General features: G+C 38.8%; 3 protein-coding genes across 3 annotated transcripts; all 3 read right to left on the bottom strand.

Moving 5' to 3' along the window:
- Positions 1 to 1,601: 1,601 nt before the first annotated feature.
- Positions 1,602 to 4,199, bottom strand: PKNH_1212400 (splicing factor U2AF large subunit, putative; the record flags this gene model as incomplete). Its single annotated transcript, XM_002260140.1, has 1 exon — positions 1,602 to 4,199. The coding sequence occupies one exon, from the start codon at positions 4,197 to 4,199 to the stop codon at positions 1,602 to 1,604; it is 2,598 nt and encodes an 865-aa protein (XP_002260176.1).
- Positions 4,200 to 6,233: 2,034 nt separating this feature from the next.
- PKNH_1212300 (zinc finger protein, putative) lies at positions 6,234 to 8,648 on the bottom strand (the record flags this gene model as incomplete). Its single annotated transcript, XM_002260139.1, has 1 exon — positions 6,234 to 8,648. One exon carries the CDS (start codon positions 8,646 to 8,648, stop codon positions 6,234 to 6,236), a length of 2,415 nt encoding a protein of 804 aa, XP_002260175.1.
- Positions 8,649 to 10,695: 2,047 nt separating this feature from the next.
- Positions 10,696 to 11,199, bottom strand: PKNH_1212200 (translation initiation factor IF-1, putative; the record flags this gene model as incomplete). Its single annotated transcript, XM_002260138.1, has 1 exon — positions 10,696 to 11,199. The coding sequence occupies one exon, from the start codon at positions 11,197 to 11,199 to the stop codon at positions 10,696 to 10,698; it is 504 nt and encodes a 167-aa protein (XP_002260174.1).
- Positions 11,200 to 11,841: the final 642 nt, after the last annotated feature.

Raw genomic sequence — 11,841 nt, 5'->3', positions numbered from 1 at the left:
TGCCATATAGTGTTCTTATTATACAACCATATCAAATGTGCGCATGCGTATGTTATGAGTATATGGATATGTATGTGCGTAAGTTGTGCATATGCGTGCATATGTATTCATGTATATATGTACACATATATATGTGCATACATATGTGTGCGCAGCTCCTTGTCCATATGCATACCTGCATGCCGAGTGTATATGCGCGTATTCCAGGCGTTCATGTTTGTGTATATGCGGCGTGAAGATATGTCTACACATCACAGCACATACAAGTGGATATATTCTTCCCTGTATTAATATTTTTTTTAATATATAAATACAGGGAGATAAATAAATATATACACGCATATATATTTATTTATATGAACAATAACGGCAGACCGTGTGTAGTGTTTTTAATTTGTTGCTCGCCTCTCTCATCTTTGAATTAATTTTCAAGTAATATAGCATATCTAACATATCATATATAATAAGTGCATACTTACACATACATACATGCATACATATATACATATATATATACAAAGGTGGATACATATTATATATATTTATTTTAAAGCCCCATTTATTTTTTTTTAAAAGAATATATAAAAACACATTTTATGTTGTATCAAATTAACAAACAGAAAAAAAAACTGAAACACACAATGTACTTTATAAAAAAATTATTCTATTTCACAACGTGTGGGATGACACAGGATGAGGATGATGCTCAAATTTGATGTCACCTTTTTTAATAATGAATTGCTGATGGAGTGAGTCTGATATAAGGCCACCGCCAAAATTGAGCCGTTTTTTTAAAATTGCATTTTACCAGCTATATGACACATTCCTTCAGACTAATAATCATGTTTCGGATTAATAAAAAAAAATAACATCCAATTGTGGTTCTTTCCCCGTGTACAACTACTAACCAGGAAGGGAGAGTAGCAAAACCTTTTGGTACCCAACATGGGCATCGAGATTTTTTACATGAAAAACATGGTTTCATTATCTTAAATAGAAGAAATGTCTTATTTTCTTTCTAATTACAAGTGTAAAAGAATAAAATAAAATAACAGATCGTGTTGTTTGTCACGATATGAACAAATCGGGATATATATGCAGAAAGGAGGGCGAAAAGGCGTGGGGCACGATATTTCGATGCATTCTCTTATATACACATAGAGGTAATTAATGTATGTACCTCGATTAGGGGAACATCTAAGCAGGGAAGCCAATTTTTGGAATTATTCCACGTGTCCATTCTTTCCTTTTGGAGGGGGGGAGGACCTTTTCTGGCTAGCTGTAACGTGTTTTGGCTAGTTTTTTTTTTTTTTTTTTTTTTTTTTCTGTGTAGCTAAAAATACGGATAAAAATTATGAACAGTGCATGCAATAAAAAAGAATAGAAAAAAAGTAGAAAAATTTTTAACTTTTAACATTTTGTTATGCTCTTTTCCACTATTTTCTCTTTTGTTTTTTTTTTTTTTTTTGCGCCCTCACTACATATGTAGTTCCACATTTACAAGTAACAAAGAGAGGTGAGATGCACCAAATGGTGCGTCTTTTCTCTTGTTACATCAGCTCATCCTTTAGGTTTCCGCGATTATGGAGAGCCAATTCATACTATGAGAGGACATATTTCCCTGCGAGGAACTTCTCCTCAGAGTAGAACGCAGCGCATACTACTCTCTTCTCGAACAGCCTCCCATTAAACATATACTGGGCCTTCCTGGCCGTAGTTTCATCGGCGTAATGAAGGAAAATTTTGCCGACACCTTCCGTGTAGGACAAATCCTTATTTGGTTTGGGAATTACAATATTTTGAAGTGGTCCATATTTTTCAGCTTCTTCTTTAATATCCCTTAATATTTCCTCATACTGACTATCGATAATTAAATCCTCCTGAAAAACAGCATTGGTGAGTTGAACCACTCGAGAGGATTTTTCACCAATTTTTCTGGAGGCCTGAATTTGCAATCCTATGATGGAATTGCTCAGAATTTTCTGTGAAATGGAATTTGGCAAAAGTGACACTGGCAAATCGACACTACCACTTCCTAAACTTATGGTGTTTGCATTTTGCGTACTATTTTGGCTTTTTCCGAATGTAGCTTTTTTTACGCTAAGTATATTCTGCCCGCACACAAAGCCATTCAAAGCATGCATGGCAATAGGTGTGCAGTTACTATCTTCATATTCAAAGAAGCCATAGCCTTTATTCAATCCAGTACTTTGATCTTTTATAACGTTAAATCCTTTTAGTTTCCCAAACTGCTGTAGCAGGTCTCTTATCTGAACATCTCCCAAATCGTGGGGCAAATTTTGTATATATAATTTGTTGTCATCATCTCCTGTGCTTCTTACTGGAGCGATTTTTATGGGCTTCACCATTTCGAATACTTCGTGCTGAATATCTGTAAATACAACAGTTAGTGCTGGATCCCCTCCTGGGGGGGGAACGAAATCATGTGGTCTAGCTATGCGTAAAGCATAATTATTAAACGTAATGGCATCTAGCCTTAGACAAAGCCATGTAATTTCAAGGCTTCTAAATTCTAGAAAACAAAACCTAGATTCAACGTTAAATATTTCACACTTCAATATTGGCATCAATACAATGTCTCCTATTTTTATTTCCAAACTCGAATCTTTTATAATTGATCCTAAGGTGTTGTTGAAAAAATCTATTAACTCTTCTTGTTTTGAATTAGGCGGAATGTTACCAATGTATAATTTCCTTTGCTTTTTATCTCCTTCTACTTCATAGGGATTTCTAACTATTGGGGTTACTTTGTTATTTGCTCCTAAACCATTAGCTAGTGCTAAATTCTGCTGTTGCAGTAATCCATTGGCACTGTTATCTAGCAAATGGTTTTTTAATAAATTTTCATCTACAGTATCCCATTTTGTCTTTTTTTTTTTTTTTGTTTCTTTACTTCTTCTTTCGCTAGAAGAGGATCTGTCTTTCCTGTCATATCCTTTTCTATTTCCTGTGCTTCCACTAGAATGTTCTCTATCACTACTATTTCTGGAACTTCTTTTTCTTCTTCTTCTCGACCTGTGGTGGTGTCGATGATGCCTATCATCACTGCTGCTGTCGCTATCACTGTCACTTAACCTCTTGCTCCTATCTCTTCTGTGTCTGCTTCTGTGTCTACTTCTATGCCTTCCTCTGCTTCTGCTTCTACTGCGATGTCTTCCCCTGCTTCGGCTCCTGTGTCTGCTTCTGCTTCGATGCCTGCCTCTGCTCCTGACCAGATCCTTGCTTCGAATTCTTTCTAAGCTTCTCTCCCCTTCTCTGTCTCTATCTCCCTCTTCGCTTCTCTCTCTTTCTCTGCTCCTATGTCGGTGCCTACTTACATTTTCGCCTTTCTCTTCCACGCCCCTTTCTCCGCTTCGCCTTTTCCTTTTAGAAGAGTGGCCTTCTTCGCTGCTTGATGGCACATCCTTGTGCTTTCTTTTGCTTTGTCCCTCCTCTTTGTTCTGGTCCTTTTCTATACTTGCCCCCTGACTGCGTTCGCTCGATTTGAGCTTCTCCTTAATTATTTTCATCTTTTCCTGTAGGTCACTGTTTGCCCTTTCTCGACTTTTCTCTTTTACCTTTTTTTCGTCTGATGGGTTGTTTCCAGTTAAGCTTTCCTTCTCAGTAAGCTCGCTTTTTTTTTCGCGCGACAAGCTGCGTCTTTTCTTATGTGCCTCGTCTGCGTCTTCTCCACCCTCATGAGTCGATTCTTGTGGCAGTTGTTTTGATTGTTCCGATGATGGCTCCTCCTCCTCCTCCTTTTTATTTTTTTTCCCCTTTTTCACACTTATGGGTTTATCGGTGTTCTGCTCTGCGTCAAGGCTCGTTTCCTTTGGGGCACTGCCATCGTTGGTATCGCCCTGGTTTACTTCACTTTCACCAACATTACCAGTGCCACCGATATCATCGTTGCCATCTGTACTCTTTTTGTTAGGCGCCTCCTTATTTTCCGATGAACCTTTTTCACCCTTGGTAGCCTGACTCTTGGTCCCTTTCTTTGTGGAAGGCCTTCCCCTTCGAGTTGTACTTGCTTTCGGAACCTCCTCCTCATTCAGTTCCTCCTTGACTTCCTTTTCGTCTTCCCTTGGGTTTCCGTTTGCTCCTTCATTATTTGGTTTATCTGCATCGGTACCTGCGTCCTCGTCTTCCTTGCTCTCGTCCTTACCGCCAAAGTAGCTTCCGACTGCTTTCCGCCACATTTCCGTATCCCCACTTGGCAATACGAGTGTATAAACGATTACATTTATTTATGTAACTGTGCGCATTTACGCGTTGTTCCACTGAATGGTATGCGTGTGGAAATATATTCTTCCTTGTGGACGCCCTAAAGCGGCTTTTCTCTATTTTGCGCTATTCTGCTTTTGTTTCTCTTCCTTAGGAAGATCCCCCATGAGCATATGTAGCTTTCTCTTTTTGACAACTTCCTATTCTTTTCTATTTATTCCGAATAGCCATATTTTTTTATGTTTTTTTTTTTTTTTTTTTTTTTTTTTTTTTTTTTCTCCTTCGACTCAGCCGGGAAATATATATAGAAAAGAATTATATGCTTCGCTTTCCCTGTGGGGTCAAATTAGGGGAAAGGAAAAAAAAATGGAATAGGCGTTATACCTTTTTCGGCAAATATGTTTTGCTATCTTTCTTTGCACGCGAGCACGAACAACCCCATATAAATAAAAATAAAAATATACGTACATGTACATTATGGTAGCTTATTCTGCACAAAATTATGTGCGCTGGAATAATTGCCTCCCCGCATCATTCCCATGTAACCATATCAATTTAAGTAACTATACCTGCAGAGCTATCATTTTTTTTTTTTTTTTTTTTTTATTCACAGAAGAGAAGTAATAGTATTTTATATGTTACGCATATTGTTGGTGTGAAAAGGAAAAATAAGTTCGACGTCTTCACCTCTATGCGCTTGTACATATTTTTTTTTTTATGTATGTGTTCATGGATGATAATTTTCCCGCTGCCTAAAATGGGGAAAACTGGAGTGGTTCTTCTTTCTCCATTTGCGAGCTCAGTGGAGTGGGAGTTTCACAAAATACCTATGGTAGTAGGCGCGCACGGATAAACATTTCATGCGTATATACCTATGTGGATAAAAAAAAAAAAGAAGAAGAAAAAAAAAAAAGAATCACCAAAAAGTATGCCCGTCCCCCTTGGATTTTCTAAAATTGACCTGAGGGGGAGGTACACGAATGTGACTACAGTGATATACATTTCATTATTTATAGCCTTCCCCATTTGTCCCATTTCTTAAGGCAAATTATGGGAGCCATTTCATGGGAACGAATGGAGTATGTATAATTAAAGTGGTAAAAAGGTGGCTCGCCATGTTTCACTTCCTTTCGTATGGAGAGACTTTCCCAGTCTACATGGTAACTATGTAACTTGTACCGTTACGCTAGTACATTTAAATAGAAAGTGCTACCCATTTTTTTTTTTTTTTCTTTTTTTTCTTGTTCACCGAACCTACAAAATTATCAGTTTCGAAGCCGACTTGTTGTTGCATTACTTGTTGCGGCGTTAAGTAGACGGGAAAGGTGGAGACTCATCCTAAAAGGGTGAAGGCGGCTTCTTACGTAAGATCGGCATGAACGGTTACATGGATTGGGGGAGAGGAAAATGAGGGGGATGGGAAGTACATACTATGCATGTAAAGTCTGCTGCGAAATCTGTTTCGCTCATATGCATCCCTTCCATAGGTGTGCCGCAGACATATTGTGAATGGGTAGTGAAGTAAACAATATTCTCCAATTCTTCACACATTGATAATCACCCCCTCCCTTACTGCGTGCATCGTATGTTGTGGGAAAAAGCAAAGTAGCTGTGTTTGCCTTGTCCCCACTTTTCTAAAAGGAACCCTTTGGCTACTTTTCCTGCCATCCCATAAACCCTGATGAAAAATTACAGCTTTTTTTCAGTTTGTCAGAATTTCACACAAAATTGCACTTTTCATTAGAAAGGGATTTTTAAAAAAAATTAATTCTGTTATCGAATTTAATCAAATTGGAAAGATGGTACCTTGTCACTGATGACTATCCCATTCAAGGGGGGGGGAAAACGCATACATATATTGGTACACCCGTGCAATTCCTTTGCGCGCTCCACCAGGGGAACACGCTGTGGATGGAATGCCAATAGCATCGATGTGCATGTACAGAACTTTTGTCTTAATGGGGAAATGCATACGACATAAACGCCTCGGTAGAACAGGGATTTGAGTCCTACGTGTCATCGTAAAAATCGCTCTTCTTGGGAGCACTCTGTTTTACATCCTCGAAGACATTCGAGCTGGGGTCGTCAAAATCTTTGTAGTCACTCTTCGCGTTGTTGGCTAGGAGGTGAAAATTCTGGTTTCTGAAATTCTTTGTTTTTTTAAAAATATTCTTACTTAAATTGCTTTTCGAATAGCCAGAATTATATTTTTTTTCCATCATAAAAAGGAAGTGAAAACTGTGCGGGGCTTCGTAAAAGCATTTCTTCATTATCTCTGCTTCTGTCTCTGTGATGAGCTTCAATTTAAATTGGCTATGTTTAATGAAGATGTGGTTAGGGACATCCTTAATGTGGTTGAAAAGTTTCTTGCACTTTGCACAACGTATTTCGCTTTTTCCGTCGCTATGGGGATTATCAGTTGTTTTCAAAATATAATTATTTTTCAATATGTCCATAAATTCTTTTGTCTTTTCGATTTCTATTTGTTCATTGTAGTTTGCATTTATGGCATCTTTAATTTCTGCCTCAAAGTGGAGAAGCCATTTCAGTTGGTATTCCGACAAGCTATCCACGTCGTTAAAGTATTTGTTCTTTAGGCCTTGTACATGGGGACAGTTGGTGGGTTGTTCATTTGGATTGGTTTCGTGATTTGGTTGGTTTTCCCCTGTAAGTGCTGCCTTCGCATGGCTATCATGGTTGTCGTCTTGGTATTCATCCGCTGAGTTCTTTATCCAGTGTTTGGCCTGTCCAGGTTCCCCGTATTGCTCCAACTTGCTTACGTTAAAATTTTCGTAAAAAATAGGGATCAAGTTGTTGTAGAACTTATTCTGCATGTTCACACGAAGGTAGAAGTAACCACACTCTCTCACCATTTCATCGTACGTGTTGAATTTCCTCGCTGAGTAGTAACAAAAGTTATGCACAAATCGAAGATACATAATTAAGATGTCTAGCTTTTTTGTAACACTGAGATTTTTGTTCTCTTCGATTATGTCTATGATAGGGCTGTCCCTCAGTTGGTCGCCATTATTCTGAATATTACTTGGTGCAACTGCTTCAGGCGTTACATCACCTACCTCCCCATCCGCTTGTTCCTCCCCCAATTTCCTCTTCTTTTGCCTGATTTCGATATAGGCCTCTTCCCGTATGCGCTCCATCAAATCAGCGTCTATATGGCAAGAAGCGTCCAATTTCCTAACCAAAATTTTAGCCTTCTCATAATCAGCTTTAATTACCTCTATGTGAGAACAAATAGGGGGGCAAATTCGAAAATCCACGTAGTTGTAAATATTCCTTTTCACATTATTTAAGTACCAACCATTTATTTGAACATTTCTTGGTTTTTCACGGAGAGCACTTAGAAGTTTTGTCATTTTGCTGTGCTTTCTAAAGTATATATTTGCCTTTCTGTAGAAGGAAGGAACTGTGGAGATGGACAAGGAGAAGGGTCTACTTTCCTTCGAACTATACGTGTCCCATATGTTAGCATTCAACACATCGTAATTCAATTCGTTTAACTTTTTTATAACATCGAACTTTTTTATGTTCACTGGTATATGATCGATGTGTAATGAAGTGGTCGATAAGTAATTTACAATTTTTATCAAAACGTTGGAATTTTCATTTGCATTTTCAATTTTACATTTTATTTTTTCTTTCCATGTGTTGGCTTTATACATTTCTTCATCTGCGTGTCCATCTTTTCCACTGAGTTCATTTTGATTTGGGGGCAATGTCTCACCATTCTTAAGGTCATCTTCGTGGTTATTCTGCGCGTGCTCCATCAGTGTGGGGTGATCCTCATCCTGTTTGGTTGTTCCTTCATCCAGTTCGTCTTCCTTCTCCTTTCCTGCGTTGTCTTTTTCTGCATTTTTCTCCACGTTGGTATTCACCTCCAGCGTAAAGTCATCAAAATTGTTGCTATTGTAGAGTATTAAAAATTCTTTAAAATAATTCTGTGCAGATTTTACATTCAATTCTACCTGCTCGTTGATGTATTTGACCCTGTACTTTTCTACAAAGAAGGAGCTGGTGCATTCGTTGTTACAGATAATCTCCAAATTTTTTCTAATGTTTTGTACTGCTAGTCTTTTAATTTCGTTTGCCATGTCATCCACCGTTTTGTACTTTTTCAGGTCGCTATAGAAGCTCTTGATCATATCGGATAGGGTGTAATCTTCAGTCGGATTGCTTTCACGGTGGAATTCGTTTCTACCTCCATAGCGACTTGCATACTGTCCTTGCTCCCCTCTTCTGTGGGCAGACTCCTTCTTGAAACTACTCAAAAGGTACTTTTCATATTCTTCATCATTTTCAAATTCTACTTTTTTTTTGGACTTCCCTAAGTCCTTTCCCTCTTCTGTGTTTTCATCTGGCTTTTTCCTCTTCCTGTCGTTGATCTTTCCATCAGTTGGTTCGTTCATTTTGTGTTCACTCTGGAGGGGGGGCGGGGGAAAAATGTATCACTGTGTCGATCAGCTTTCCTTCTACGACCTGCTTCTTAACCGGTTTGCAATGAACATGGAGGAAAACAGAGAGCACTTCCTCCAGATCGTGTCCCCTTTAGAAAAGCACGGTTCTTCGGGTGGGTACTTCTTGTGCCTGTGTATAGTTAAGGAAGGGAGGCTGAATAACACAACAAGTGCTACTTCTCAACCGTTACAAAAAATGACAAAATGGTGTGGCACTTTTCATTTGGCATGTTTTGAGAAAAAGCGCCAGGAAATTTAGAACGCCCACATACGACGCATGAGGGAACACAAAAAAAGAAAGAAAAAAAAAAAAAAAAAAAAAAAGTTACAATTGGATAGAGTTACATATGAAGCAGAATGATATTACATTAAGGTAATTCTTTTTTTTCTGCGGATGGAGAACCGAAATGACAGGAATATCATCATTTACCATCTAGCATTATTGGGGATGTATAACAATGCGATCGTAAAAGGCAGTGTCGTGTGATGGAATCAAAAAGGTAAGTTCATCAGTGGGTCATAACGCGCAAATGCAAATGTAAATGTGAGGGCCTGTGCATATGATCGAAGTGAGGAGCACCTCATCCAAGCGCTGCGCTGGTGAAAAAAAAAAAAAAAAAAAAAAAAGGAAAGCGATTGAATGGAAGAAAAATACGTTACATACCATTATGTAGGAATGGAGAATTGCATGTTAACAAGATGAATTGTAAACCCGGGGGCAGGGGGACAACGGCGAAGAGGAAGTTTTTTTTTTTTCTTTTTGTGCTCACTGCATGTTCACCACATAATGTGAGTTATACATTTATACATTTTTATTTTCCGTGGGGAAACGGAACAGAGAAGAATAATCAAATTTCTTCTTTACAACTTTTTAAAGAGTGATGCACGCATTTGCCTTAAAAGATAAGGTCTTCACATTTTTTGTCGCTGCAATCCCAATCGAATTAAGAAAATGTCATGTGTATGTATTTAGTATGTATACCTTTGTAGGAAGAGGGGGGGGGAGTAGTGAAGCGTTTCCTATGGAGGTGGTAGCCCCAATAACAGTAATCGATCCAAAGGTGGAATAAGAACACAGTTTATGTAGTCACCCCGTTGGAAGACGTCATTGTTCATTTGCACATTCTTCATATGGGATCGCTACTTACACTGCGTCTTTGGCAACCTTTGCATTTCATTCCCAATTGACCGACCTCTATATTATCAAAAGAATGGAATGCGAAACAACGCTGTTCGTACAGCTACACCTTTTATGTAAGAGGAACGTTCTTCTCCCCGATTCTGCCCTCCTGGGAGAGGAGGCACCCTTTTTGAAGCCACCGCTAGTTTCCACCCTCTCTGCGGTGGTTCCATTTCGATCGACCATCTGTTGCGCCTTCTTTTATTGGATATCCCTCTCTCCATTATGTGTAAAAATGATTAGTGGTAGCCACTTGAAGGGGATTCTTTGCTCATTTAAATAGCTTCTACACATGGAAGGGGAAGCCCGAAAATGGTTGTCTTTCATAACCACCGGATTAATAAGCCCAATTGCCCTTTGAAGATACACATGAAAGAAATATCATTCCGTTCTGTACATGCTCGTTTTACCCATTTAAGACAAAACAGAATTTTAATCTTTTTATGTAAATGCGTTTGGGTGAGGTTCCCTCTTTCGAGGTGTTCTAATCAGAGGGAAGGGGCTCTCCCTGGATGGAATTTTTTTTTTTCTATGTCCCCCACGGAAAATAAACTAACACAAGAGGTGTTCGGATAAGAAAAAATAAACAGATGGGGGTGACAATAAAATGGGATGCATTTATGCGGCTAATGGGATGATACCAAACCGAACTGAACAAAATGCTAGGAGTGAAAAAAGAAAGAAAAAAAAAAAAAAAAATGTGCATGATGTGATTGGTTCACTTTGGTGGAATATATTTATTTACTAAAGTGTAGCGATTAAGGAAGTGTAATTTGGTAGGGGTGATTTACCTACACCCGGTAATAGGAATCCTCGACTTCACCACTTCTTACCCCCCAGTGCGGCATGCTGCAAATACCTGAACACAATTTTCCCTCTGCGTTTCTCAAAGTTCAACTTATGTATCTGTATTTTAACCATGTCCCCCAGATTAATTTTCACCTTATTGATTCTCAATTTTCCCGAAATGAAACACAGGAAGGTTTCTCCATTTGGAATTCGAACCACAAAATTGGTGTTGGCCAGACATTGGTCCACTACTCCGTTCATTTCGATGGTATCACTTTTTCCTTCCTTTACCACGTGGCTATCCTTAACCCTGTTATATATGACATTAACGTTCCTACGGGGAGTTCTTTCAGTTGTCATCCTCCATGTTGTCCACCTGTTCACGCTGATGGGCGACCCATAGTTGGTTCTGTACGAATATACTTTGTTAAACACTGGGGTTATAAATAAATTGCTCCGCCTGGTCAGTGCTTGAGTGAAATAAAGGGTAACATACACGAGGAGGGTAAGAAGGGGCAATGTTGTTCTGTACATAAGGGAGTTGACAAAACTGATGCGGGGGGTGGCATAAGGATCGTACTGCTTGGATATACGCCAATACTGTTAGCATATTCTTTTCATTTGGAGTATGTTATTCTGTTCATTCTTATCACACTCCTTTTTGTTAAGGCAAGTATTCTTGGTGTTAATACATCGAGGAGGGAAGAGCAAACTCTACGTCTGTAATGGCTATAGGGTAAGATTAGGACAATGCTCGAAGTGGCAATAAAGTTATAGTATCCCTCTATGTGTTTCCTCCTTTTCTCCTTATTATTGTTGTATTTCCTGTTCGACGTCCTTCTGTACGGATATAACTGCGTAGTAACTTACTTTTTTGTATCCACTTTTATGGGGTTGTGTAACGGTGGGAAGGGGAGTTTCGCACGAGGAGAGGTCCTATTCCGGCTTAGCGATTTTATAATTTTTTACAACTTTTTAATTACGAATTGTACGTTTGGAGAAAGGGGGATAACACGTTTTGCCCATTCATGCTAGCTTTTTTTTTTTTTTTTTGGTTAACAAATTGTTACCTTTCTTGGGGGGTGTACACTCTGCTGAGGAGCCACTTCTTTGTATTAGTGGCTCTCATACATTACAGTCGCTAGCAATCGGGAGAAAGCGGAACTCGCTCGTGTC

This window comes from Plasmodium knowlesi (genome assembly GCF_000006355.2).
Source record: "Plasmodium knowlesi strain H genome assembly, chromosome: 12".
Taxonomy (NCBI): domain Eukaryota; phylum Apicomplexa; class Aconoidasida; order Haemosporida; family Plasmodiidae; genus Plasmodium; species Plasmodium knowlesi.
Note: the sequence above shows the minus strand (reverse complement) of the source record. Positions and strands in the feature narration are given on the sequence as shown.